The sequence below is a fragment of the Stylophora pistillata genome, chromosome 8 (assembly GCF_964205215.1).
Source record: "Stylophora pistillata chromosome 8, jaStyPist1.2, whole genome shotgun sequence".
NCBI lineage: Eukaryota > Metazoa > Cnidaria > Anthozoa > Scleractinia > Pocilloporidae > Stylophora > Stylophora pistillata.
In genome coordinates, this window is record NC_142526.1 from 25,373,921 (window position 1) to 25,399,920 (window position 26,000).

Consider the following 26,000-nt stretch of genomic DNA (forward strand, 5'->3'; position numbering starts at 1 on the left):
AAGAAACAAATAGGCTGCTTTCGTGAGTTCAATACAAATTCGCAATGCACTTCGATGTAATCATTTTCTCGAACAAGGTTTTCCAATAAAAATTTGAGCTCGTTTTTTTTATTTGGCAAAATCGCAATTTCTTGAAGAACGTGATCGCAAGTGGAAGGATGGGCACAGAGGAAAAATTTTAATGTGATCACCTCCCTAGAAAGTTACATATGTAAAAAAGTTAAGAAATAAATACCTAGACTTAGAATTTCGATGATAGATTTGAAACAGTTGTCAAGATTTTTTCGGAAAGACGGAATTTTTCCCCTGTCCTTTGCCGAGTCTAGTTACTGCTCATAGTGCCGTTAATTAAGTTTGACTTCTTCAAATCAGTTTTTAACAAAAGAATATGAGTTTCTCTTTGTTATCAACTTGAAGATGAGAGGAAATCTGAAAAAGATGTCTCATTTGTAAACTACTAGAACCCCACCACCGATTACACTTTATGCAGAGGGCTTTGCGGTTTGCCTGTTTATTCGTGAAGTGTTTGGAGTCGCTTTAAGTTAGTCTTAAGGGCACACAGTAGAAGTGTGACGCAATTATTTTCTTCCTGAGAGAACAAAGGCTAAAGAAAACCTTTCATGTGTTGAAAACAAATGCTGTGTAAATAGAAATAGAGTTTGCAAATTGAAAGCAAGCACCATGCATTTTACTTGGTTTGCTTTGCTGATTTGATCAACCAATCGTAATTTAGAACAAAATTAAAATTAATTGACAGATGGTTTTGACAGGCGTGGCGTTTAATCAACGGAACGCTCGCTGATTGGTTGCAGCGTATACCGCCCATGGGAAGCACAAAGAACAACACGGCTAGCAATTCTCATGCAGATGATCGATTGCTTACATTTAGCATTTGTGAATTCCGTCCTGGCAAACCGAATTTATGTACCTACAACGCAAATCAATTTAGAGTTTAAGTCTCTAAGCGCAGATCAGCGTCCGAATATCTGGAAACCTCGGGAGAGTGCGCGATTATACCGTGCTTGCAGAAAGCTACGAGTGCCGATTTCAGCTGTTGCGCTGTTGTATGGATCTGCTCAAGTCTTCTTTACTTGTTGCTGTGATCTTGGCAAGTTCCGTCACCACTGTGCACGGTCAGGGTTTTAGGAAGAAAGGATGGCAGTGTGAGAAAGTAAATGCCCCACTTTGTAGTAACATGGGTTACAATGCGACACGAATACCAAACATGCTCGGCCATGAGACTCAGAGAGAAGCCGAATTAGAATTCAAACAGTTTCTTCCTTTGATTGAATTCAATTGTGCGAGTCAGTTGCAGTTCTTTTTGTGCTCAGCGTATTTTCCGATGTGTACCGAAATGGTGGACGTTCTTATCACATCCTGCAGGCCATTGTGCGAATACGTTCGCAAGCAATGTTTACATGTGTTGGAAGAGTTCGGTATTCCGTGGCCTGCAAAACTCAACTGCACCAAGTTCTTGGAGAAGAACGACGGTCATGAGATGTGTATGACTGGACCGAATTTTACCGAAGACGCCAGCCCGAGACCTCTCATCCAAAGCACGGGCGTAAAAGTGAACGAAACGCATACAGTGACAACCGCAGGAGCGACCTATGCTGGTTCGGAAGAGTGCAGGAAATTTAAAAATAGCGTCAATTACTATTATATACCGGGCACAAGATCATGTGCAGTGTTGTGTAATCAAGAAGGTATTTTTAAAACATCAGACAAAGAAAAGATGGACAAGTGGATGGCGGCTTGGTCTATTTTGTGTCTAGTGTCGACCCTTTCCGTACTGTGCACGTTCTTTGTGGATGCGGCGAGATTCAAGTATCCGGAACGATCGATAGTATGGCTTGCTCTTTGTTACCTTCTTTACTCGATTTCGTTCATCGTTCGTCTTGCAGCTGGTCGAGAGGCGATCTCTTGTGAGTACAACACGCCTAAATTTCTCATTCAAGACGGTCGTCGAAATACCGGATGTGCCATTGTGTTTCTTTTACAGTATTTCTTTAGCATGGCCGCGACAATTTGGTGGGTTATTTTGGCGCTAACGTGGTTTCTCGCTGCCGGAATGAAATGGGGCTACGAAGCCATCGGTTCATACTCAAACCTCTTTCATGGTATCGCCTGGGCTTTGCCTTGTATCAAAACAGTATTTATCTTCATAACTGGCAAAATAGACAGCGATGAGTTGACCGGACTATGCTTTGTTGGGAATCAAGATTTGATCGCGCTTGCCGCGTTTGTTTTGGGGCCACAGTTTACTTATCTTATTATCGGAACACTGTTTCTAATCGCCGGATTCGTCGGCCTCTTTCGAATCCGCGCCACCGTGCAACGTGATGGAAACACAAAAAGCGAGACGAATAAACTGGAAGGACTGATCGTTCGTCTGGGAATATTTGCGGTATTTTCAACAGTGCCGGCCACCGCAGTTATTGCCTGTTACTTCTATGAGTATGCAAATAAAGAATATTGGTTTTATGGTAAACGGGATAATAGAATCGCCGAACCAAATCTGAGCATCTTCATGCTGAAACTTTTCATGTCTCTGTTCGTTGGAACAATTTCGGGAATTTGGATCTGGTCACCGAAAACTCTGCAATCGTGGAAAAAGGTTTACTATGTGATAACCGGGAGAAGGCCCCCACGACCACAGACGCAGAGGAATGGCGGTCACTCTAACGAAACAACAGTTTGAATTTCGCTCCTGGAGCACCCACGAGACATTTTAACTCAACGAATGCGACAGACGTATACTTTTTCCTTCCCATTTCACGTCAAGTTCGCGTTTATTTGTCTTCTTTTCGGTTTTATGGCGAAGACGAATTCAGTATGAGGGGGTCAGGCTTTTCTTAGCCTGAAAACACACTCAGCTGGTTGCTAACAATTAGCACCTAATTTGTGATATGAATGCAGCAAGCGAAAATCCATTTTGTACACGCACCAAATACAACACTGTTATCGAAAGCGTTCTTACATATCTCAAGCTTGCTTTTGAGGCGTACTCTTTGCAGAAGGTTTAGTTTCATATGATCTCTTTATTTTGATCGTCGCTAGAGATCTTAAAGTCACTTTGCAAAGTTTATCAATTCTCTGATTGTCGTGAATTGTTGACGACAAGAAAAATCGATTGCTGTTGGTACCTTTCACGCGAGTATCGCATAAGTTGCCCCCGTAAACTTTTAAAGTTCATTTCATTTCGTGCGTTGATTTCTATATATATGTATATGTATATAACAATCGAAACTGAAGTTGTAAACAATGATAATTCTAAAAGGCTTTGAGAATCATCAATGGGTCTCCTTATGGTTGAGTGCCTGTTTGAACGGAGTATTGATATTTCCTTCGCGATTTTTCTGTTGTCGATCGTAAGGGCAAAGGTGATTCCCACCATAAATGTGTCGTGTTACTTTAACTTTCCTGCCTTGAAAATTTTAGTTGACACTGGTAGCGTCTACGTACAAAAGTTATCTGGTTTTGCTAATTATTCACTGTTTGTTTTGAGTTCGAATGGAGACCTTGCGGCGCATTCTGGCGTTTCTTAGCGATTTTTGGCAAACCTAACTCATTGGATATGTTAATTGAAGATATTTCCATCAATGACGGAGCCGAAATGCCTGAGGCAGGGCACATCGATAAAAAATTATAATTCGCAGTTAATGATAAATTCATGTTAACTTTGGTTGATTTATTTCGGCACGATCACGATTGACTGTCAACGTGCCTTTTTTCAGCTGTTGAAAGGAATGTTTCCCTTCGTATTTCTGTGTTTACTCTTTCATTTCGGAACCGCTTTCATCTATGGCATCCAATTATTATTCTTTTTATCTTTTACTTACGGCGGCCTGCGCGACTGACAAGAGTAAATGAAATGACACCCGATATCCGAAGTGCAGGTTCAATCAGTGTACGCAATTCACTAATTGAACAGACCAACCACGTTTTAATTCACATTGTGGAATTATCGATCAATTGCCAATATTGGTTGGTTATTTTTTTCTTTAATGTCACATGTTCAGGCTTAGGAAATGCGATTGAGGAGAAGCAAGAATTGTGGAACCTATTTACCCGCGCAAGTGTTAACGTTTGTTTGATTCACCTTCGGCTAATTCAAATTGTCATAAGTGACCCCAGACTAGTCGACTTCTATGCCATCCATGCGCAATGAAATAAAAGTAACTTTTGCTAATAAAGTCGATTTAAACTGTGCGGCGCCTTGGGTTTTGCTAATTGTTGTAGTAGCAGGTGTTTCAAGTCAGAACTCACTCTTACAACAGAAGGCCTGCAAGGGGAAAGTAGACATTTTGGATCTGAGAAGTGACTTGAATGTAAACAAAGAATAACGGCTCAAAGGTGGCTGTTAAGTAAAAAGCGCGCAATTTTCAATTAATACGGCCGTGTTCGTTCTGTTCTGCCTTAAACGTGACATCTGAAATGTCCAAGGAAGAAGATAAGATCGTTGTTTCAAGGCATTCCGCTTCCTTCGTTTATCTCGTAAAAGCGCCTTGACGCAAGAGAGTATGGGGATTACGCTAAAAGCATAGTTACTACTAACTATGGCGAAAAGAGAATGAGATAAGGATCGAATGGCTTCTAGAAACGTTCTAACTTCGGTGTCAAAACAGTTTGAAAAACGTGCAGGCCCGGTTACATTTGGCAGGTTATGTTAAGCAGGGGCGGATCCAGCAATTTTTGATTGGGGGTCCAAACTTTGGTTCAGAAATTACTTGTTTCTCACACCCCCCACATCCCCTCCCACCAGTAGCGGTTGCACGTTATAATTAATTCCTTGGCCACTTACCGTTTACTTGGATTCATTTAAAAAAACAGCCAGTTAAAAAGTGTTACATACGATCCTGTTGATGTAAGAATTTCAGTCTCAAAGTTGTAAGCGTCAGGTCTGATAAGGGGGGGTACGGACCCCCCGGACCCTCCCCCTGGATCCGCCACTGTTAAGGCGAGGCCGGACACGTGCGCCTGCATCAGTTGTGTTTACACGTTTATCCCCAGCCCATAAGAGACCACTTTTCTTCATAATAAGTTTCCTCTTTCGTGTTGAACGACATCCATAAACGAAGAATTACAAAGATTTGATTCAGTGGTCTGATGTTGGTTTCGTTTGACTTGGGCTAGAAAAAGCGTCGAAGACATAGTGGGTTTATTCAACTTTAATTGCAGTAAAAAAAAAAAAAAAAAAAAAAAAAAAAAACAGTTTCAGATGAATTGTTTTCAATCGCTAAAATATGGATTTCAAGAGCCCAAGGGTTTATAAGAAGAATCCAAAAGATAAGATACAGATTGATCCCCATAAGAGCGGCAACATTCAAATTGACAGGTACTACATTTGGGGTCATAAAACAAATCAAATTCGTTTTGTAATACTTTACTTCTAAAATAAAAATACATATATGCTTGTTTCTATCATTTATCAAAATTGCTTGCATATTTGGTTCTCTCCTCTTGCTTAACATGTAATCGACAACTCCAAAGGGTCTGTTTCCTTTCCAGAGGTTAGCCTGAGGTTGAATCTGTTTCACTGTGCAGAGGGTACAAGGAGTGTACTAGTGTTGGCCGGATATTAGATGGATTTTCCATGGTCTTGAATAAGTTTTTTTTTTCAGTATGTCTGTTCGTCTGTCTCATCTGTGGGGTACACTATTTATAAAAACTTTAAAGAAAAGTGGATTTAGAAGTGGTTCTGGAAGAACCTCTCTACGGTCACGTAACTAAGATGAGTGGACATCCCCAGTCTCAACCCAAAATGTTTGTCGCTCAACAAGTCTTGATAAAAAGACTCCGTGATTGTGAGCAGATACTCGTTAACCTGGGACTAATTTCTTTATATATGGTATCTTGGTTCAAGTGTTCTCTGTTTTGTTTTGTTTTTGTCAGTCATGGTACTGGTTTACTGGTTTGATGACAAGTGTTATGTTGGTAGCTCACTGGATGAAATTTGACAAAATCGTAGACCTTGTCTTACTCGTTTCTAATAAAGGACCGAGGTTATCCGTCAAGAAACTAATCTTCTCAAACTCATTAATAATTCATAAAGTCAACTACGAATCACTGCATGTAAACCACATCATGTGCATGTGTTTGGATACCCTATGAGAAAGTGGATGAAAATCTTTAGAGATTTGGATATAATATCCAAATGTCCACTGATTCTCGGAAAATCAGTGGACATTTGGATATTGCATAGCCAGTAGTTTAGACTTTTGCCATTCATGTTTTCAATGCTTTCAGTCAACTCTTTAACATCCAAACCAATGTCTTCAGCTTTGAACACTCCGCCTGGCTCAATGGAGCACAACTTGCCATTCTCAATGGAGCACAACTTGCCATTCTCGAAAAATCTGTATCCCCCATTTGTTCTTGTAAACCGTACATTTCGGAACAGAATTGATAATAGACGCGTTTTCCTCGTAAGAAGTTTTGGGAATCCGAAACCTTGAACTTGACTCATCCATCTCGCACAGTAAACTGAATCGATAAACTGTAAAAGTTGGCCAACTCCTAAATGGAACATTCCAACGAAACCATTTTTATCATATTCTCTAGCTATTGTTTACAAACAATAATCGGCAACTCGTTTCAGAAGCTATACCAAAAACTCGTGCTTCATGTTTCATCAGGGGTTACAAACACCTCGAAACAATAAGAGCACTTGCCCTGCGGCCTCGTGCTTTCATCCGTTTCTCGGTGTTTGGAACCCCTGATGAAACACTCGCACTCGTTTTTTCGATTTATTACTTGAAATGTCCTGATCTGGCATTGGAATCTCCAATGAAGTCGTCCAGAAAGCTCCCAGAAAGCCCCCAATTCCTGCAGGGAACGTTGTTGGGAACCGCTCTAAATTTGCGCTAAGAAATTGACCAATCAAAATAGGCTAAATTGGCGCGCGTTCGCGACATGATTCCACGTGAGTAGAAGTCGCGAAACGTTAACAACGTCGTCGCCGTTTTGTGTGGCATAGGTTAGGATTTCTTACGTCGTTTCTGTTAACTTCTAACGATATGAAGCGAAAGGGTCGAGCTGCCAGTGCCTCAGCGACTTCTCCTGATGGAAAAAAGACAAAAGTGGAAGGTGAAAACGACCCCGAAACTTCTACAACGGTAATAAGGGTACTTGACTTTTCATCGCCAAAGAAAGTTGCAGAAACGCTTCTTGCAGTAGCGAACCTGGAGACTTTTTTCGCCGAAACCTGGGAAAAGAAACCTTATTTCGTTAAGCGAGAGAATACAGACTTCTATGGACCGCTATTCTCTAGGAAAGATTTGGAAGCCGTTTTGAAAAAGGAGGAAATACAGTTCATTGAAGATTTAAACTTGAGTCGCTACGTCGAAGGGAAGACGGAGCTGCTGAACGAGGAAGGTTCTCGCGTCAATTCGAAACACATCAAAGCGAATGGAGTTGCTGTGCAGTTTCATCAACCGGATAGATTTAAGGTTTGTGTTCCTTTAAACATCTTTTTACTTGTTGTTCGAAATGTTGTATTTTTCCATAGATAAACTTTGGAGAGACTTTATTGCGAATGTCATTAAGTTTAATGTGGTCTAAGCTACAAGCGCAAGTTGTTCTTGACGCAAAGTTTGAGTCATTTATTTACGGCAACGACTGTGAAAAGCAAATTTATTTTCCTTCGTTAGTTTTTCCACGGGAAATTATTCGCATCTATAGGATCCCAACCACTCGTGGAACTGAAGAAGTGTTTCCCACAAGTCAGGCTTGATTTCCCACGGTTTTCTTTGCATTTCTTCCCTAGGACGAGATTTGGAAATTGGTAGAGTCACTCGAGTCGTATCTCAATTGTCTCGTTTTTGTTGATGCATTCGTGTTCCAACCAGGATCGCAAGGGCTGGCTCCGCAGCATGATGATCTTGAGGTCAGTACAAGGGAGGTTCCATTTTTTTTTATCAGCACTTCCCCCCCCCCCCCTAGTGATGGCGAGAATCCAAACTCCCTCTTTTGTCAGTGTCGATAGAGAAATTTGAAGTTGAGGGTGTTTTTTTTTTTTTTGTTTACTGTAAGCATCACTGAGCAAGGTGTCCTAGGGGTTAAATTTTGTTGGCTTCCCTGAGAAAAAGATTCAACCCCATTCCACCAAATACCCATCATTCTTAGGGGGTTGCTGTCCAAGAATAGAATGTCCTTATACACTGAATGCAAATATGGCGTCCAATTTGAATTGCTATTGTTCTGGACTGACTTGGAAACAAAAGAATTATTACATATGTGAGAGGCTAGTCAGTCCAGAACAATGGCAATTCAAATTGTACGCCATATTTGCATTCGGTGTATTGTAAACCTCTTTTTTATCTTAATTTCATCACCCTTACTTAGTTGATTTAGGGGGTGGGGGACAGGGAAGCTCGCAGGATTTAGGTGTGAACTCCAGTTTGCCTTCCAAGTTTTTTTTTTCTCTAAATGTTTGATGTGTTCTGGCATTTCTACTCCTTCAAGGAAAACTCAAAATTCCAAATTTAGGGAATAGGTCCTAGCTAGTTACATTGTATTTCCTTTTGCAGACCTTTATCCTCCAAACAGAGGGTAAAACCAAATGGAAACTATTCAAGCCTTTGCAGGAGCTCTCTCAAGATGCTAGTCCTGATTTGGAACTGAAAGATATTGGTGAACCAACTGAAGAATTCGATTTAGAGGTATTATGCTAAAATTGCTGGACATCAGAATTCTTTTCATAAATGCTTGCCAAAGATTTTTGTCCATGCAAGTCTAGTGATTGTGCAAATACAAAACTGGTGCCCTAGCTGTTGGATCCCTTAAGTCTTTTGCAGTAAAATGAAAAGCAATCCCCGAAAACTCTTAGATTGCTTTAAACTATGACTCTAAATTCTCTCTGGGTAAACTGATCAAGTTTTTATGAAAGGCATTTTTTCCCTCTCTATAGCCTGGAGATCTCTTGTACTTCCCCAGAGGATCTATTTTCTTTCCAGTGCCAGTTGAAGACAAAAATCACACAACTTATTTGGCGTTGACCACGTTCCAAGAAAGGTACTAAGCAGATAGAGTAATGACATCTTTAGATTATTTTGCTTCTTTTGTCTTGCTGATAAGGAAATGTCCTAGATATTCAGTGTAGTCACAGTACTCGCAGGTGTGTTTACAAGTTACATATCAGCTTGTCATTTGGTGAAATGGAAAATTTATAAATGCTGGTTTTCATGGAACTTTTTTTTCCCCTTCTAACTGTAGCTTTATTTTAGATATTCTTATTCCTGCTCTGAGTTCATAGTGACATTCATAGACAAATATAAAAAATTGTTTCATAGTTCACCTTGTAGGAACTTGGGAACCAATTAACTCAGTGTTTTGATTATTCATGCATTAGTTCTTGGGGTAATATGTTGACAAGTGTCTTAACTAAAGCTGTAGAAAAAGCTATGGAAAGTGATGTGGAGTATCGGAGAGGTCTTCCAGTTAATTTTCCTTCATTTATGGGCAATGGATTGGTAAGCGTCATAGTCTAAAATATTTATGTTTAAAGGTTGCATTAAAGAAACCAAAATGAAAACATAGTAGAGGAACATGGGATTTAACCTGGGCTGTAGAGGGGTTGAATTTTGTTTTATAACCCTTAAAATGTAAAAAAGATATTTTGTTGACAAACTTCTGAAGTCAGCATTTATAAAATTCAACCTTAAATGCAATGATTAGATATTGTCATATTTCTTAATCAGATCACAGAACTTATGGTCTTTTAAACTTTTCTTTAATGAGTAATGGGGTTTCAAAAATTTTTGAAATAGCCATCCAGTTGAACAGACTAGATGGCCACCTTAAAAATGTTTTGATCATTTAATCAGAAAGAAGGTAGCTCAAATGTGTAAATTCTGACATATTATGAAATCATGTTAGCACTTTTCACCCAAACATCAGAAATGTAGATTCTCCGTACTGACAAGGTGCTGACAAGGAGAATTTGTTAAAACCAACAGCTTTTTTAGCTGGTGATTGGTTTCTCTTATTCTCTTTGGGTGACTGGGTGATTCTCTGTGATATTGTAAGGAGAATTTAGATTTTATCACTTTAAGAGGTCATTAGGTTAATTGTTTTCATTATGTTCACCAATAGCATGAAACTGACTCTGATCAAGATCCACCTGAGCAAAATGACAACTTAAAAAGTGATAAAGAAGAATCGCATGAAAAAGCAACTGCAGATCCAAGAACTGCATTTAACAAAACCTTAATTAACCTTGTGCTTGGGTTGGAGCAGCATATGAGTCCTGACAAAGCTGTTGACAACATGATGTACGAGTTCTTTAATAACCGCCTTCCTCCCTATGCAAAAGACATCAAAAAAGGCAAGAATACAACATTTAAATTAACATGTAAATGTACCAAACAGGCTGCAAACACAGTCAACCTTGCTGTATGACTGCTCTAGGAGAAAAGTACTTTAATTTGTTCTTATAAACCCTTGAACTTCCATGATCGACCAACAAGGGAATTCTCCTCATAATGTCATTGTAAATTCAAGCAGTCAAGCAATGAGAATGAAGGAAAACATCAGTTATTGGATTAGTAGTTGATCCATTGCCAAATTCTCCAAACTAACATCATAAGAATTCTTTGGCAGACAGCAAAGGGAATCACTAATGAGATCTGGGAGTGAAAGGGTTAAATTGGAATTATTTTTTGAATTTTTAGTACAGTTGTTGAATTGATTACCATTTTTCAAATTACATGGCCTGAATCGGTTATAAAGTCAAAGTCAATTATAGGAGTAGGGTTTTGCCGTAAATGTTTTCAGTACACTGGCACAGTGCTATAAAAAAGTCTCAGGATTTACCTGGTCTGGTTTCACTCATCTTTACCATGCCCTGGTCTTTATGTGGCTGGTAGTGTGTTTGGTAAAGTTCCAGAGGTCAAGTAAAATATAAACGAACTTGGCCTGGGGTTAATCAGCTAGTTTTTATTTGAGATTATCTCGGATATATTGCTAGTTTTGTTCGATAATTAACTATGGGTCATCAAAATCTAGTTTTTAAAGGGTTAAAGAATAAACTGCAATACCAGAATTGGTTTAATTCACCGAAAACTGTTGGTTTAAAATTACAAACATCGTACTCTGAAAGATTTGAGTTCACTGCAACACCGCAAACCCCAATGTTCCCCCCTTCAAGCTGCAGAATGCACTACACTTATCATCAAAACAATGCATCTCCCACCTTCGTTAGAAAGTTTTCTGATATCTTTTTATAAGCATGACAAAATGATGGTATGCTTAATTATATCCACAATATTAATTTTGAAGACATTGGCAGAGTGTTAGTATAGTAGCTCCAGGGAACAATATTTCTGAAAGTAGGGTTCAACTTTAAGTGTTAGCTAGTGTTCTTTAATTTGTTTTTAATTTGTTACAAATGTAATATAGAAACAACATTCGAACGGTTAGAACTGACATTAAGCTCTTGATATCTACAAAGAATGGGCAAGGAAAATTTTATTTCTCGAAAACTTATGATATCTGCTAATTAAGAATAAACCTCGCGCACACGATATTTATTGAAATCTTTCCATCGAATGTTTGATAAATTGTGCAGCAAGATTTAATTGATTAGTCTAATAAGAGTAAAGAGTTTCATACCTTGATTTCCTAAAAATCGATGTGCCGATAGTGTCCTTCCTCTCTTCCCGTCAGGACCGGATTGCCTGCTTGGGCGACTAGTACACAGAAATGTGCATGCATCCCGATAGTCAGGATTAGGGACCTTTCAAGCGCCAACTTCAACGATGATTCGGCACCACAACCATTAGATTTGAAACCTCCCGGCCGTAATGGACCCCACATGTTCTCTCTCAGATGACATTCGTATTCCTCTCATGGTAGAGATTGCTCGATATTCGTTGAGGCCCCCATCGCATGCGGGATGTTACTGTTTTTCTCTATTAGATGGGAGCCCCGCCGTAAGGCAGGGCGACGAAAAATTAGTCTATAGACTCATTCTATTGTTCTCCTCCACGGAAATCTTTAGTAAAAGGCGAAAGATTTATGCGTGATGAAGGAAAACCAGAGTTAACTTCGATAGTGTCCAGTCGGACATATATTGGACGGCTGATGACAGTACATGTGGGGCGATCGATGTAATTAGTCTCTTGATGACGCATGCGCCTTTTTAACGTGCACATGAAAGATCTAAAGTGTCCCTGTTAAGGATTTGTATGTTAAACCGATTTTTCCTTTTTTTACGTCAAATACATATATACATATCTCTTCTTTCGATGTTAACCACTAGTCGAATTTATCAGACTTTCACTTGATTGTTTTTAATGACGGTTGTCGATGTGCCTTGTAGTTTTAACGTCATTAGTCTTAATCCAATGAATTTCTTGGGGTAGGATTTTGCGTGACGGCATATTTTTCCTTCCTGTCTGTCATTTCGTAGATTTTTTTCTCTCGTGTTTCTTTGAACGCGAGAAAATGCGTGTCATGTTACTATTTAAAAATTTCCAAGAGGCGTTCTAAATTGTGTGGCTGACAAGGCCTTTGTGATGAATTCTTGCTTCTGCGATGTGCCTATCGTTCCAGCGTTACGAAGCGAAATTAGAAAAATGTTACATATTTAAACGCTTGCATTTCTTTATTCATTCATTTATTCCTGCCGTACCCGGATGTCATACTTCTTAAAAGCATCATCACCTTTCTGTTGTTGTGCTAGAGTGAAGGAGGCGGTGTTCTGTGAAAGTTGCTGAAGTTATTTCATCCGATGTCTGACGCGTTCGTGTCTTGTTGCTTTAGAGTTATTTGTATCTTGACTGATAAGGGACACAATTCTTTTCCCGAATATTTCATCGGTGACAGCCTCTCGGTGACTCTTGGAAGATGTTGTACGTGAATAAAATAGCCCTGAATGGAAATTTTGGAAATAATTCATTCTGATTTCACTAGAGTCAGTGCTGAGAAAATATTGAGTTAGATTGGACTTGCTTACACAAAATTTGGGTGCTACAAAGCCGATAAATAAGTCGCCTTTTTACTTCGACGTGTAAACCAAGGGTACGCAAACCGTCGTGATCAATTCAAGACGAACTTTTCGTTTTTGAATAATTAATTTTGTGCTAAATGTAGCAACAATACAACAAACGAATTAACATAACAATTTGACATGCTTGACAAGGGAAACGTAGTGCATCTGCGTACCAAGTGACCTCTGATTGGCTAAACGAGTGATATCGAATGTAGACGTCCAAGAATTAACCATATTGATGCGAGTGTATAATTGATTCAAAACATTTTGAACCTCACGAATTTTCTCATACTTACCTGACGCGGGAGGCACCGTGATCAAGTAGGCGGTCCTCTCAAGGCGAGGCCCTTTCATTGCACTTCGACTGGGTTGACCCTTGCGATTATCCCAAATGTGGATAACTCGAGCGTATAATTTCTGGTAGTGGGGACCTGCGTTCGCGCTAGTCCCCTTCTAAAGAATAATTGAAGCCAAGGTTATACTCGTACAAATTTCTCCATAGGAAGCAAGAAGCGCGCCCCTACAGACGAAAATAGAATACGAATTTTGCATCCAGAGCATGTTCGAGTAATAATCGGAGACTTGTCGGACGGTGTCGCTGGAGCCGACGAAAGTGACGAGGATGTGTCCCAAGCAGAAGAGGAAGGAGAAGAGAATAGTGAAGAGGTATGTGTAACGGGAACGGAAGACTGGTTCGCTCGCTAAAAAAAGCGACTTCTTAAAGTACACTGGCTTCAGCTCCATTATTTCATCAGCTATTTTACTCCTCAGAGAAGACCTTTTTGACCGTTGGGACAATAGTTTTTACTTGCTCTTTATCATTTTCAGATGAAACTTTGTCGCTTGTGCATGTTCACATTTACCTGACATACCTCCTTTAAGTTCTTTTAAAAACGTTGGAATTATGTATTTCAGTTACGTATGAAACAAACACTTATGATGTTCAACACTGAGTTGGATTAGGGGAGGAGGCGGTGAGATTCCTCCGAAGCCAAACAATTTTATGAGGCTATTCCGACGGAGAATGGAGATTAATCAATAATTTCGGCCGTCACGTAAAGCGTTGCGTGACGCAACTAGTTAATGGACTAGAGAGACTAGTAATCTCCGTTTGGGCACCCGGTGAAATTTTCTATTAATTAGGAGGAATCGGAAGACAGTGAGAACGAAGACAAGAAAGGCTCGAAAAGGGGAGCTAAGAAAGATAAAGGAGGGAAAACAGAAAAAGTTAAAGGAACAAAATCGAAGAGCAAGAAAGCTGAGGAAGAAGGCGATGACGATGAAGAAGACATGGAGGATGAAGAGGAGGGAAGTGAGGACGAAGACGACCCCTTTGACAACAAGGAGGGAGGGGACGAGTATCTTTTGCTCCTGCACTCTTATAATAATGACAGAGCTACACACATGATGGGGAATAAAACCGTAAGTAACGAAAGCGTTATGATAGAAATCCTCATTCCTTATTCATTTTCAACTGAGTTTTGTATGAAAGGATTCGCCTTATTATCATTATTAAAAACCTGCGAAACGTGTCGAAAAAGTAGAGGAACAGGAAAGTGCAGAAAATAATCGCAGCTAAGTGAAGAAACACTCAGTCACAGGTTTTCAAGCAGAGGAAAACGTTCGGGGTCGTTTGGTGGTGCCCTTTGTTTTATTATTGTCCACCCAATATCTCTTCGACGGCTCCTCCAACACAATTAGAGACAGATTGTAATACATTTGCTGTTTTGTGACGTTGTGTCGAGTAGAACCCTTCCTCCACTATCATCGCTGTTTTTGTTTCGCATCTAATCTTTTTTCTGTTTCAGTCATGCTCAACCCTGAAATTTCCCATTCGTTACAAAGGCGCCCTGCGTCAGATCATAAGCGGCGAGCGCGACGAGTACGTCACAGTGAGCAGCCTGGAACTTCTCGAGAAGGAGCGCCTGTCAATGGTGAAGTCATTATGGAACGAAGGCTTGTTGGAAGTGGAGTAGAAGGGAGTTCCAATTTAAGTCAAGTAGACCACTGTAAAGTTGGACATGCATACGTTGAGTTCATTGACATATTTAAAAAACTACAGGATTTTCTATGCTAACTGCATTATCTTGTTATCGTTGTGTTTGGGTGATATCCTTGTTACTGTAGTCAAAACTGGAGTAGTTGTGTTGTGAATAATCACACATTTGACTTCGTTGAAGAGCCTTAAACTGTCTTCAGTTCCGTTAGAAAGTTGACGAGTTAATTCAAAAAGGAAGTCAAGAGAATTGGAAAAAGTCGTAAGAAGTTGGTATCTAAGTATTACAAATAAAATTGATTTGAGTTAAGACGTTACTAGATAACCGTCTGTATTTGTCTGTGTTTTGATCTGGAACACCCACCTTCATACCCACTTAGTTTTATAACATAACCAAAGAAAAGGGCGCGCTCTGATTGGTCAATTTAGCGTCCCCCATTTGCCCATGGGTGTACGCTGCTAACGTGAGCAAATGGAAAGACTCTTTTTCCACGCGCGCTTGTTTTTTCTGGTCACGTAAGATTTTTTAAATAAAAGAAACTCTTTAGCTACAATGTATCAATGTTATGTTATAAAACAAATGGTAAACACCACAGCGTACACTATTGAGTTATGGATGCACTTGGAGGTTTGCTAAGCACTCAAGAAACTAGAGTCGCTCGAGGCTATCGCCTCGAGCGACTCTTACGCTTCTTTCGTACTTAGCAACCTCCCAAGTGCATCCATAACTCAATAGTGTACGCTGTGATGTTCACCATTTGTTAAATATTGAGACGCAGTTCTCCAGGCAGCTATTGCAACTCCAGTTCCTTGCTTTGGGAGGTGTGGTTTCTTGAGGCCATGTAACTGTTTCCTTGTAGGAAATATTTCATATTGTAGATACTTCCTGCCGAAAATTCAACATAACTAGTCATCGCCTTCCACGAGACATGGTTCAACGCGAGAAGACGTTTTCCACATCGTTGGAGCTTGTAAACCGCGCTATTGATAATTACGTACTTAGTATCTCGCGCATTCTTACTGAGTTTCTTACCATGTTCGAATGTTACAATATTATCGCGTGCTTTGTAAGCATCCTGTCATCGCATTTTAAATATCCTCTACTCTTCGATTGTTGCGACAGTATCGCCCATTCCCTCCTCCGTGCGGATTATTGCGTTATCTCGCGCATTTCAAGGATCCTCCTGTTTCGATTGTTACGTTATCTCGTGCATTTTAAGTATCCTCTCGTATTGATTGTTACGTTATCTCGCGCATTTTGAGTATCGTCATGTATTCTTTAATCGATTATAATAGTATCTCAAATTTTCTTTCTTTGAATATATCTCGCGTATATATATTGAATATATTAGTTCTTTTCCTATATTCTATGATGCGAGATGTCTCATAGCCTGGGTTTCACACTTTAGCTGATGATATAAAAATCTTTTCCTCATAAAAATTTGAATTTTATCGAAAAAACCTAATGAAGAATTACTAACTTATCAGACTGGTGTTGAGCCAGTAAGCTATCAATAAATATCAGTAAATCAAATTTCAAGGTTTTCAAACTAAGAGAGTAAAGGGAAACCCTTAAAAGGGGAACTGAAGCTTAAAATTGGTATATTGTTTGCATTCATTTCTAGTTAGTTTTAGAGGAGAAAGATAGTGTCGATATTCATTTTCGTTGCCTTTTCCCGCTTTTAGGGCAGTAAGACCGTTGGCTCAAAAAAGGTCAGCAGCGGTCGTTTATGACGTCAGTGGTGGGGAACCAACTTAAGAAAAACAACTGTTACTATTTCATTTTCATAGTTAATCCCATTACAAGTCACGCAACTTCGATAACTCCCTAACCAAACCAAATTTCTGTAGGAAGAGTACGGGTTTGTTATCTTTCTTCCCCACCAGTGACGTAGGAACGAGCTAAAATGACCGCTGACATCGCTTTTTTGAGCCGCCGTACTACGAGGCCAAAATACCACTTTAAACTATTTTTCCGAGGCGCAGTTGGGCCCAAAGACTGAAAAACCCTCGAATATTGCTATTTGAGCTATAAGCTGCAATTTAAAAATGGTTCATTTTTAGGCTTCAGTTCCCCTTTGACGTCAAACTAGAGATTAACCGATGTACTGTTGACCGAGTCTACGAGTGTTTTTTATAAGGTCGTAGTAGTAGCAAGTATGATAAATATTGTAAGAAATAGACAACTTTTTTGAGAGACATGTTTCAGCATGCTTATGCCATCTTCAATCAATGAGTAACTGAACGTAATTATATAGCATACAAGTAGATGAATAAAATATTTACAGTATGATGTAATACAAAAGCGGGTAGTAATTACAACGTGACACCAAACATCAAAGGTGTGAACTAAAACGCTAGAAAAGTGTTATAATTCTGTAATTGTTAAGTTCAAGTTTGGTCTTATTTATATAAAAAGCTTCTTTGAGTTGTTAGCAGAATCCAAAATATTAACGCAAGAAAGAGAGTATTTGTTCTTACAAGATGTGTTGAAATGCTTGAAAATATCTGTATTTAGTTGTCATTCTTGACGAAAATTTGTCATGGAAATCTCACAATGCTTATATCGCTAACAAAGTTGCAACATTTATTGGCATAATCTATAATCTCTGGCCACCTCCTTCAACTTTACTTAATTGCATTTAACAATTATTCGCCGAAGGTGAGGTGAATATTGTCGAATAATCCCTGAGACAAAGTCGAGGGGATTATTTGAGAATATTCACCAAACCTGAGGCGAATAATTGTTTTAGTAGAATTTCAGAACTGAACAGAGAAATTTCTAAAATCGTAACATTTTAATAATATTTATTAACATTGTATTTTAACATTTTCTATAAACTGCGTGGAGTGGTTTGTATAGTATCATATAAGGAACCGCTCAACCAATCAGATTGCTGGAAACTCTGTTCAGCTCTGAAATTAAACTGATATGGTATAAGTCTCCACTTATCCCTCCAACTTGAAACGTAGGTGCTCACACTAAACCTATATCTAAATTATTGGAATTAATGGAAATTCTTAATCTATACAACATACAAGCCTCTTGGTTTCTCTTCAGGCTTCTTCATCACATGCAAGGAGTGTAAATGATGAAAATAAATAATGCAAAATAACGAAGATTCCAAACAACGTTAATTGATGTGAAATAATGCTAAATGGTGCAAGAGGAGAGTGAATTATGCTAATTGATGGTATGTAATGTCAAATGACGATGAATGATGTTAGATGACAGTGAATGATGTGAAATTACTGGAAATGATGTGAACTGATACTAAACTCTTCTTTCACTAGAAACTTAACTTGAAGCTATAATGTCAAGTCAGAGTCCATTATCTTATGGAATCCTGGGTTAAACAAATACCCTGGAATAATAAGGATAACTATGTAAAAAGATCACTGAACAAATCTGTTACCACAGTTTATAAACGTTTGTATTTCAGTTTGTATGATAAATGTATTAACTACCTAGGTTTTGACAGAAATGTTTTAATTCTCTTGGCAGAACCACAGCTTTAAAATAAGCTCAATGCTCTACAAATTCCCAGTGTACCATTTCGAAAACTTAAGCAACTAAAGTCAAACAAGTAAAAGACATGTAAAGCACACAGCACATGCCCTTAAATCTTCAAGGACTGTTAACCAGACTGTATTACTGTGGAAAGCAACCTGTGGAAGAATTTTAAGACACCAGTTCAGTAATTAGAAGTTCTAACGTACCATTAAACTACGTCACAATTGTTTTCAGGATTTGGTGGAATGTGTCCCTGAAATGAAACTCTGGTTAACTAACTTGGACATCACATGCACTATGATTTGTTCCATTTCCATTTTCACTGCATTAATTTGCAGTGGGGAAGGACTAGAAGGGAACATAGACTACTTTCATAAATGGCTGCCAGTTTAATATTCTTTTGTTTAAATTTAAATTAGCCCTTCTGGCCTCAGTTGAGATAACATATTCTTTTGAATTTTGTACTGGAGAACAAGGCCAGAAGGGCTAATTTAAATTTAAACAAAAGAATATTAATCAGGCAGCCATTTATGAAAGTGGTCTGTATGAACCAATTGAGCTAGTCCACCTTCCCACCCATCCCACCCAGGGGAGGACATCCATCACACAGTAATCTCGTGCGTGAGAAATTAACGTCTCCTACTCCAACCCTGCAGGAGACAGGACTTCCATTTATTCGTCCCTATCCAAGAAGACTAGAATATCTAACCATTTCTTGATGTTGTAGAAAGGTAGCAAATTCTTCTCAATTATTTTAAGACCTTGAGTGTTGGTCTGGCTGGGACTCGAACCCTCAACCTCCCGCACAACAGTCCAGCGCATTATCCATTGGGTTAACTGGGCAGCGAAAATGAATAATTTCTTGTGCAGGTCAACCCAAAGCTCTTTTTTTAAAGCAGTAGCTCACAATTTCTACTTGATCGCTTTAGTAATGAAATGATCATTTTGGGAGAACACTTAAAAACTTTTCTTGTGTTTTCATAACATCTCGAGCAGATAAAATGACAAACAATCAAAAAGTTCACTCTACTGTGTATGCAGGTGAAAAAATGCCCGAGAATAAAACAACGAGGAAGAAGGATTGAGCAGATTATCATGGACTATAAATGATAAACTAATTAATTTGTTTATTTATTACAGTTTCTCCAAATCTAAGTTACTAAATAAATAAATAATTAAATAATAATAATAATGATGATGGAGAGGCAGCATCCAAAAGTGTCGTAGGCACCATGCGAGGGATGCTCCCCAGTAAGCTAACAAAATATATCTATAATATTAAGAAACAATTATCAGAGTATAAAATCTTGTATAAAAATATTAAATTGAATTAAAACTGAAATTCTAAGTATTACCAAAAAATGAAGTGACTTTATAGCTAGAAATACCGACAGAATCCTTTATATTATTGGGAAGCCAACCCCTGGATAAATTGAGATGAGATGCTTCATTTCTTTGGAACAGTGGGACAGACAGGAAACTGGAAACAAGGAAATGAGAACTGACGAATTTTTCTATTCATTTAATAGTACATTTGTGTCACCTTTCATAAAACTTTTTGATGTTCATATACATTTTCATTTGTGTAAATTGTGGTATAAAACATTGAGATGACTTACACCTTTCCTTGATGAATCAAAGAACTCACCTGTTGGATGGAAGATGTTCGCATACAGATTGCAGCTCATCTGAATGGGAGAAAAAATTCAGACATTTTAATGACTTCATATACAATAAACCTGAAACACAGTTCCTTGCAGTGTCATGGGTGCCTTTTAGCAGCCACCTTAGATTTTTTCGAGCAAGAAATCGTCGATGATTTGTTGATTACTCAGTGATACATTAAATTCACTGCATGGGAGATTAGCTTCTGCAGCTCCACAAGAACCCCATTAGTTAACTTTACCTGTTCTCACACCCCCTCCCTCATAATGAGGCCAGGGGATCGGATTTTGGCAGAAAAAACTTTTACAACTGAAAAATTGTGACTAGCTACAAGCAGGCAAATTCCTGAGCCCTTTGAAAGACATTGGTAGAAGCACTAACAATGAAAATAAGATTAAAGTTCTAGTTAAGCTCCATAATATTTGAGATAATTTTCAAATATCACCTGTGGTGATAACACGATGTACACACTCAGATAATAAAGTATACGAACCTTTGGCAGCGGAGAGGCATCCTGTTGCCATTGCAACTTGTAAAGTTTGAGAAAACCTATCCATTGACAACTGAACTTGTTGTTCAATGATGCTGTGATTAAATTCTACAGTTGCTAACTTGTCTATAAGTTTCTTCATATCTTGAGAGAGTTCTTTCAGATCTGTTCCTTTGATTAGATGTTGATTGTCTGACTCGTCCATAACTTCTCCAGGTTCCAGTTCCATTTCATCTTGTGGATCTTCTTTATCTTTGCCAGCTAGTAAAAAAGCTTGAATTATTGCTAGGTGAAGCTGAGAGCATAGCACTCTAGAATCCTTATGCATATGTAGAAAGCTTGTGGAGACATTGAAATCTAATGGCATTAATACTACCCAACGCAGTAATCCTAACACAGGACCCATGGGAAGAGAGGTGGACTCAGGAGAAGCTACTGATCCTCGCAAACTTCCAGCTGTCAGAAGATTGGCAGGACAAGTCATTATACACAGTTCAGGGTTGTCACTGACCCAGGATGCCACAACTCTAAGGAGAGCCGGGGGAGGTAGACTTGATGACCCAGTTGATAACCTTTCATCTGAAAAAAAAATCAATATCATTCTGTCATCTTGGATTGAAAGCTTCCATCAAAAGGATTCGTTGTTTGGTCTGAAATACAGAGTACAGAGAGAAAATTAATTTTTCCTGCGAACACGTCTGTATGATGTTTACATCAGTAACCTAACCACACAAGTTCAATGTTCTTAATTTATGATTCCATGTTGACTGTGTATTCAACAGCTACTAAGTAAAGTTTTGGATTAAAGACAGGAGCATGACCAAAAGCTCTTGTGGTGTAATCTCCAGCCAAACAGGGTTTATCCATAATTCTAGTTGCCTTGATTTAGTTTGAGTTTATTCTCACACAGAATTTTTCCTCACCTTGCTGATTAACTGAAGTAACAACAGGATACAAACTAATAAGAGCAATCATTAACTGACAAGCCATCTGTGGGGAGTGACGTGCAAGGGACTGAAGGAATGGCAATGAAGCTGGCACAAGGCATGTGTAGTCTTCTACAATAGATGATGTCACTTTTAACACTAGACTAGGTAGGTGGTGATGTCTCTGGTAAAGATAAGACACAATCAGAAAGCATGCATTGAAACAAACACAGTTGAAGACATAATGTGGATATATCAACAAAGTTGAAATGATAAATTGGCCACCCTAACAATTACAAAAGCTGACGTTTCGAGGGTCAGCCCTTCGTCGGAGCGAATAGAGGAATTGTGGGTTGTGTGTGCTTTTAAAGGCAGAAAATGGAGCTATGTTATTGGTGGGAACATGGCAACGAAAAAAACACAAATAAATTAGTGGAATGAATTAGTTGAAGACAGATGTGTAACAAAGAGTTTAAATGTTTGTTACAATCTCAGTTAGGGTTATAAATTTTAATTTTAATCAAGAAAATTAGAGGGTCTCAAAAGGCCCTCTAATTTCCTGATTCAATGCTCAACCTACTGTGCTATGGTAACCTTGTCTATAATTCAGAGCACATGTACTAACTTCATATGTCAACTGCAAAATTATTGTTAGGATTGATCAGTAATGTCAAAAGTACCTTACAAGGAGACAAAAAAAAAGTTAATCATGAGTTATTAAACTGGTATTAATTTTTGAGCTCGATTTTGATTCAAAAAAGATTTCATTTGCCCCAGAGAGACTCAGTGATCCTTGAAAAACCAAAATCAATGACAAAAAACCAACCAAGTACCAATAACCTCCATCTGTAGTGAGCACTTGTAAAAAAAAAAGGTTCATTATCATTTTTTCAGCCAATTATTCATTTGAATTTGACTTGGCAATTAGGGAAAGAAGTCATGTGTTAACATTGGATAGGTCGTGATTCATAACATCATTGATCATTTCTATGTTGTTACTGGCAAAGGTCAGGTGAGTATCGTCGGCATACATACGTGCAACTGAATTAGACAGGCAATTAGGAATACCGTACTTTAATTACTGCAGCGAGGTCTGGGGGAATTGTAACAAGGGTCTTTCGAATAAGCTCCAAAAGTTGCAAAACCGGGCTGCCCGTATTCTGACCTTCTCCAGTTATGACACAAGCGCTGATCCTCTTTTTGTGCAACTTAACTGGAGACGGTTAGATACTCAGCGACAAATACAAGTGGCCACCATAGTCTATAAATCTATACATGGTCTTGCGCCCGACTATCTTGGTTCTCTTTTCACTAAATATGATCCTCCATATAATCTAAGGAACTCTGAAAACAAACTAGCTGTTCCATTGCCCCGCACCAATTTCCTGAAAAATAGCTTTAGCTATAACGGTGCGGTTATCTGGAATAGCTTGTCCCCTGAATTGCGGCAAGCAAAATCACTTCAATCCTTTCGAAATGGTTGTCGCAATTTCTTCGTCTGAATCGACAAAACACACACGGCATCTATGTAAAGCAGAATTTCTTTATTTTTTTTTCTATTTCACTTTTAAATTTTAGATCATGTTTATATAGATTAAAATAGATTGTAACTGTAATAATAGATTGTAATAATATTATCATTTTATCTGATAGATTTACCGTGTCTAAATAAAAATAAAGTTCAAGTTCAAGTTCAAGTTGATGTAAGTTCTGTTTTGATCTTTTAATTCAACCTTGGAAGTTATACCATAAAATCATAAAATATGAGGAAATCTCTTAGGTTAATTTTGGTTGTGTAGAAAGAGAAGAAAAGAGGATCAATAAGCAATACAAACCTGCATCCATACGGCCATTGATTCTAACAAAAGGTTGCACTGCAATGCCACAGCCATGGAGGCAAGTTTTGTAAGAATTTCAATTTTCCTTTCAACCTAAAAAGTTGCATAGATTGAAATATTGTACTTACTCCTTCAAATGATATCCTCACAACAACCTGCATAGCAGTTGAAATGAGTAATTAAAAAAATTTCCATCACACAAATCTATTCATTATTGACATGTATCTTACCTTTCCATCTTTGATATCTTGACTTGATATTCCAAACAGCAAATAAAACACTCCACATCTCACAATATCAGATGGTTGGTCTTGAAAGCAGGAACATATTACTTCTAAGAGCTGAAGTTCCTGAATGGCAGACAAAGGTTTTGAGCCAGAACCCTTGCTGTGAAATATGTATAAGTCAACAACATCGTCAAGAAATGCTGACAGATAAAGTCCTGGGTTTGGAGGTGTGTCTGGTGCATAGGCTTTCAAATATTTCTCTAACATAAGAATGACATCTCTACTACAGTCTGGAAACTGGGAACAACTCAAAAGGTGCTTGACATAAGAAACTTTCCCAGGGATATCTGCCTTCCATGATGCTATATCTGTAAAATAAATACACAAAGTCAAATCAGGTGATTGTGTAGCTATTACAATCATCTGGTTGAGAGTAACTCTAAATCTGGCAGTTATTAGCAGTATTGATGAATGTTTTGTATAGGTAATAGCATGAGGCTGAGTAAAATTATGGATTAATATCACGCGTGTTTTCAGAAGTTGCTGAAATTGCCAGAGTCATGCAGCGACGAGGGCAATTTCTGCAACTTCCGAAAATACAAGTGATATTAATCCTTAATTTTACGAGGAACCATGTGATTACTTGTTTATAATATAAGGGGCAAAATGTTTTCTTACTGATCTCACGCAAAACGGGACGCCATTGTTACAAAAAAAACCAGAAATTTCTTTACCTTGGCAGCCATTGCTAAGCGATTTTCAGCCAATCATTTTCAAGTAATTTTGCCTGGGGCAATTACAAAAATTAAGAAAAAATGCCCTCTCTCTTGACCAATCACAATTCAGTAATTTTGCCCCTTGTATGATAAGACAACCTATGTTCCAGTCTTCTTGCTGAGCATGGTAAAACTTGACAAGATCTCTTGCATTCAAAGGCAATTTTTCCATGTGACATGTATGGCAAGAAAAGAAAAATTTGCTCATGCATCTGCCATCCCCTGAAGACAGGCCTGTGTTGAAGTCATCTTCAGTGTCCAAGTCTTGACAATGTTAATGACTTCAGTTCTGCTAAGGTTGTACATTACCGTTCAGGACTACTTCTCGATCCGACAATAAGAATACAATATCAAATGTTTGTCCCAGGTTCAAACCATTTTTGGACCAAAGTCAAATCAGGTGACACTGTCAGTTACTGACCAGTGCAAGATTTGCATTTGAACAGGCTTGAAACGGAAATACGGGGATCGATTTCTTTAAGATATATCTTAAACCTGACAGCTATACCCTCATAAATTCAAGATAGTTTGCAAGATACAAAAGTGTCTTTTAGTTGATCTCCTGTGTGCGTCAAGGAATTAGCCAAATTCTATACTCGCCCTTGATGCACGGATGCCTTCTTATCCCAAAAAAATGTACAAAACAATTCTGTACATTTTTTTATGCACAATCTACTGTTTACTTACTCCAAGTATCTTCTTCATATTCGTTCATGACGGGAGAAAAAAGAAGATGTTCACAGTCCCACCCGCAGTTTTGCGGCCATGTTTGCCTTAGTAGCCTGGCTTTTCTATGAAACCGAGCACACTGGGTGCCAGCTAGGCTCAATGCGTGCCCATCGGGCCCATCACTTTGTTGTTGCCTCGTTACGGGCCAATGCACGAAATTATGGGGTGCCATTACCGCCAAAATTATATTTTTAAAATTATTCAGCCTCTTTTTCATTAACCACTTACTTTTATGAATTAACCATACTTGTCACAATATTATTTAGCCCATTTCAAAAATTATTCAGCCTTTTTTTCATTAACCACCTACTTTTACAAATTAACCATGCTTGACACAATATTATTCAGCCCATTTTGAAAATTATTCAGCCTTTTTTTTATGGGGCATGTTTTTAATTATATCCCAACATAACTTGCGGGATTATAAATATATCCCAGAGTTCTTTTCACGTCCTTTTCCTTGCAATATGGCCGACAGGAGAGGGATCGCGGATGTTGCACGTTTGCTCTCCCAAGCTGCTACCAATTTGATAAGTCTAGCACCACAATCATCACAAGAGCTTCGAGAAACTAATACTACTTCTTATCGAGCTCAAGCTGAGTTGAAACGAGCGTTTTCTCCGTACCAAAAAGTTCACAACGCTCCATCACCAGTTGTAAGCAACACAACTGCACGTGGAACATCAAGTCAAGCAAAACATTTCACCGTCACAAGGGCCGCAAAAGGGAGGAAGAAAAAAACCAAAAAACTAACAGCAAAATTATTTTGTTTGGCATACACTGCACCAGATGAAGTGCCGAGTACTGAAGAGAAGAGGGAATTGCTAACAGCAGGCCTTGGAGAA

At 38.6% G+C, this 26,000-nt stretch overlaps 3 protein-coding genes, 1 long non-coding RNA gene and 2 other non-coding genes across 8 annotated transcripts; 3 read left to right on the plus strand and 3 right to left on the minus strand.

Annotated features, from left to right (window-relative positions):
- Positions 1–836: 836 nt before the first annotated feature.
- Positions 837–3,418, plus strand: LOC111335119 (frizzled-4). Its single transcript, XM_022940980.2, has one exon. It carries the CDS (start codon positions 1,067–1,069, stop codon positions 2,699–2,701), a length of 1,635 nt encoding a protein of 544 aa, XP_022796715.1. The 5' UTR covers positions 837–1,066; the 3' UTR covers positions 2,702–3,418.
- Positions 3,419–6,916: 3,498 nt separating this feature from the next.
- Positions 6,917–15,307, plus strand: LOC111334731 (ribosomal oxygenase 2). Its single transcript, XM_022940544.2, has 9 exons — positions 6,917–7,451; positions 7,769–7,888; positions 8,532–8,663; positions 8,912–9,015; positions 9,353–9,473; positions 10,096–10,327; positions 13,497–13,660; positions 14,138–14,416; positions 14,803–15,307. The coding sequence occupies exons 1-9, from the start codon at positions 7,020–7,022 to the stop codon at positions 14,968–14,970; spliced, it is 1,752 nt and encodes a 583-aa protein (XP_022796279.1). The 5' UTR covers positions 6,917–7,019; the 3' UTR covers positions 14,971–15,307.
- Positions 10,262–11,753, minus strand: LOC148725648 (uncharacterized). The gene is made up of 2 exons (XR_015990665.1): positions 11,614–11,753; positions 10,262–10,304 (listed from the first exon to the last, which is right to left on the minus strand). It is a non-coding gene; the product is annotated as an uncharacterized LOC148725648 (long non-coding RNA).
- LOC148725649 (U5 spliceosomal RNA) lies at positions 11,925–12,045 on the minus strand. Its single transcript, XR_015991300.1, has one exon. It is a non-coding gene; the product is annotated as a U5 spliceosomal RNA (small nuclear RNA).
- LOC148725650 (U1 spliceosomal RNA) lies at positions 13,283–13,446 on the plus strand. The gene has a single exon (XR_015991302.1). It is a non-coding gene; the product is annotated as a U1 spliceosomal RNA (small nuclear RNA).
- Positions 15,308–17,781: 2,474 nt separating the features above from the next.
- LOC111319974 (integrator complex subunit 15) lies at positions 17,782–25,213 on the minus strand. Of its 3 annotated transcripts, none has more exons than XM_088730784.1 (7): positions 25,114–25,213; positions 23,654–24,018; positions 23,421–23,516; positions 21,583–21,769; positions 20,663–21,238; positions 20,153–20,192; positions 17,782–18,659 (listed from the first exon to the last, which is right to left on the minus strand). In XM_088730784.1, exons 1-7 carry the CDS (start codon positions 25,139–25,141, stop codon positions 18,629–18,631), a joined length of 1,323 nt encoding a protein of 440 aa, XP_088586910.1. In that variant the 5' UTR covers positions 25,142–25,213; the 3' UTR covers positions 17,782–18,628. The 3 variants fall into 3 exon arrangements, with proteins under 3 accessions (XP_088586910.1, XP_088586912.1, XP_088586911.1); XM_088730786.1 differs by having other exon boundaries at positions 23,654–23,773; positions 25,114–25,209; XM_088730785.1 differs by lacking the exon at positions 23,421–23,516.
- Between the last annotated feature and the right edge of the window lie 787 nt (positions 25,214–26,000).

What these genes read in the sequence shown, in the direction of transcription:
- LOC111334731 (XM_022940544.2), top strand. Translation starts at nt 7,020, where the DNA reads ATGAAGCGAAAGGGTCGAGCTGCCAGTGCCTCAGCGACTTCTCCTGAT. An exon ending in CGCAGCATGATGATCTTGAG is followed by an intron (nt 7,889 to 8,531) that starts GTCAGTACAAGG and finishes TTCCTTTTGCAG; the next exon opens with ACCTTTATCCTCCAAACAGA. An exon ending in TGCAAAAGACATCAAAAAAG is followed by an intron (nt 10,328 to 13,496) that starts GCAAGAATACAA and finishes ATTTCTCCATAG; the next exon opens with GAAGCAAGAAGCGCGCCCCT.
- LOC111335119 (XM_022940980.2), top strand. Translation starts at nt 1,067, where the DNA reads ATGGATCTGCTCAAGTCTTCTTTACTTGTTGCTGTGATCTTGGCAAGT.
- LOC111319974 (XM_088730784.1), bottom strand. Translation starts at nt 25,141, where the DNA reads ATGAACGAATATGAAGAAGATACTTGGA. An exon ending in ATATGAAGAAGATACTTGGA is followed by an intron (nt 24,019 to 25,113) that starts GTAAGTAAACAG and finishes TTTATTTTACAG; the next exon opens with ATATAGCATCATGGAAGGCA. An exon ending in AAGATATCAAAGATGGAAAG is followed by an intron (nt 23,517 to 23,653) that starts GTAAGATACATG and finishes GCAACTTTTTAG; the next exon opens with GTTGAAAGGAAAATTGAAAT.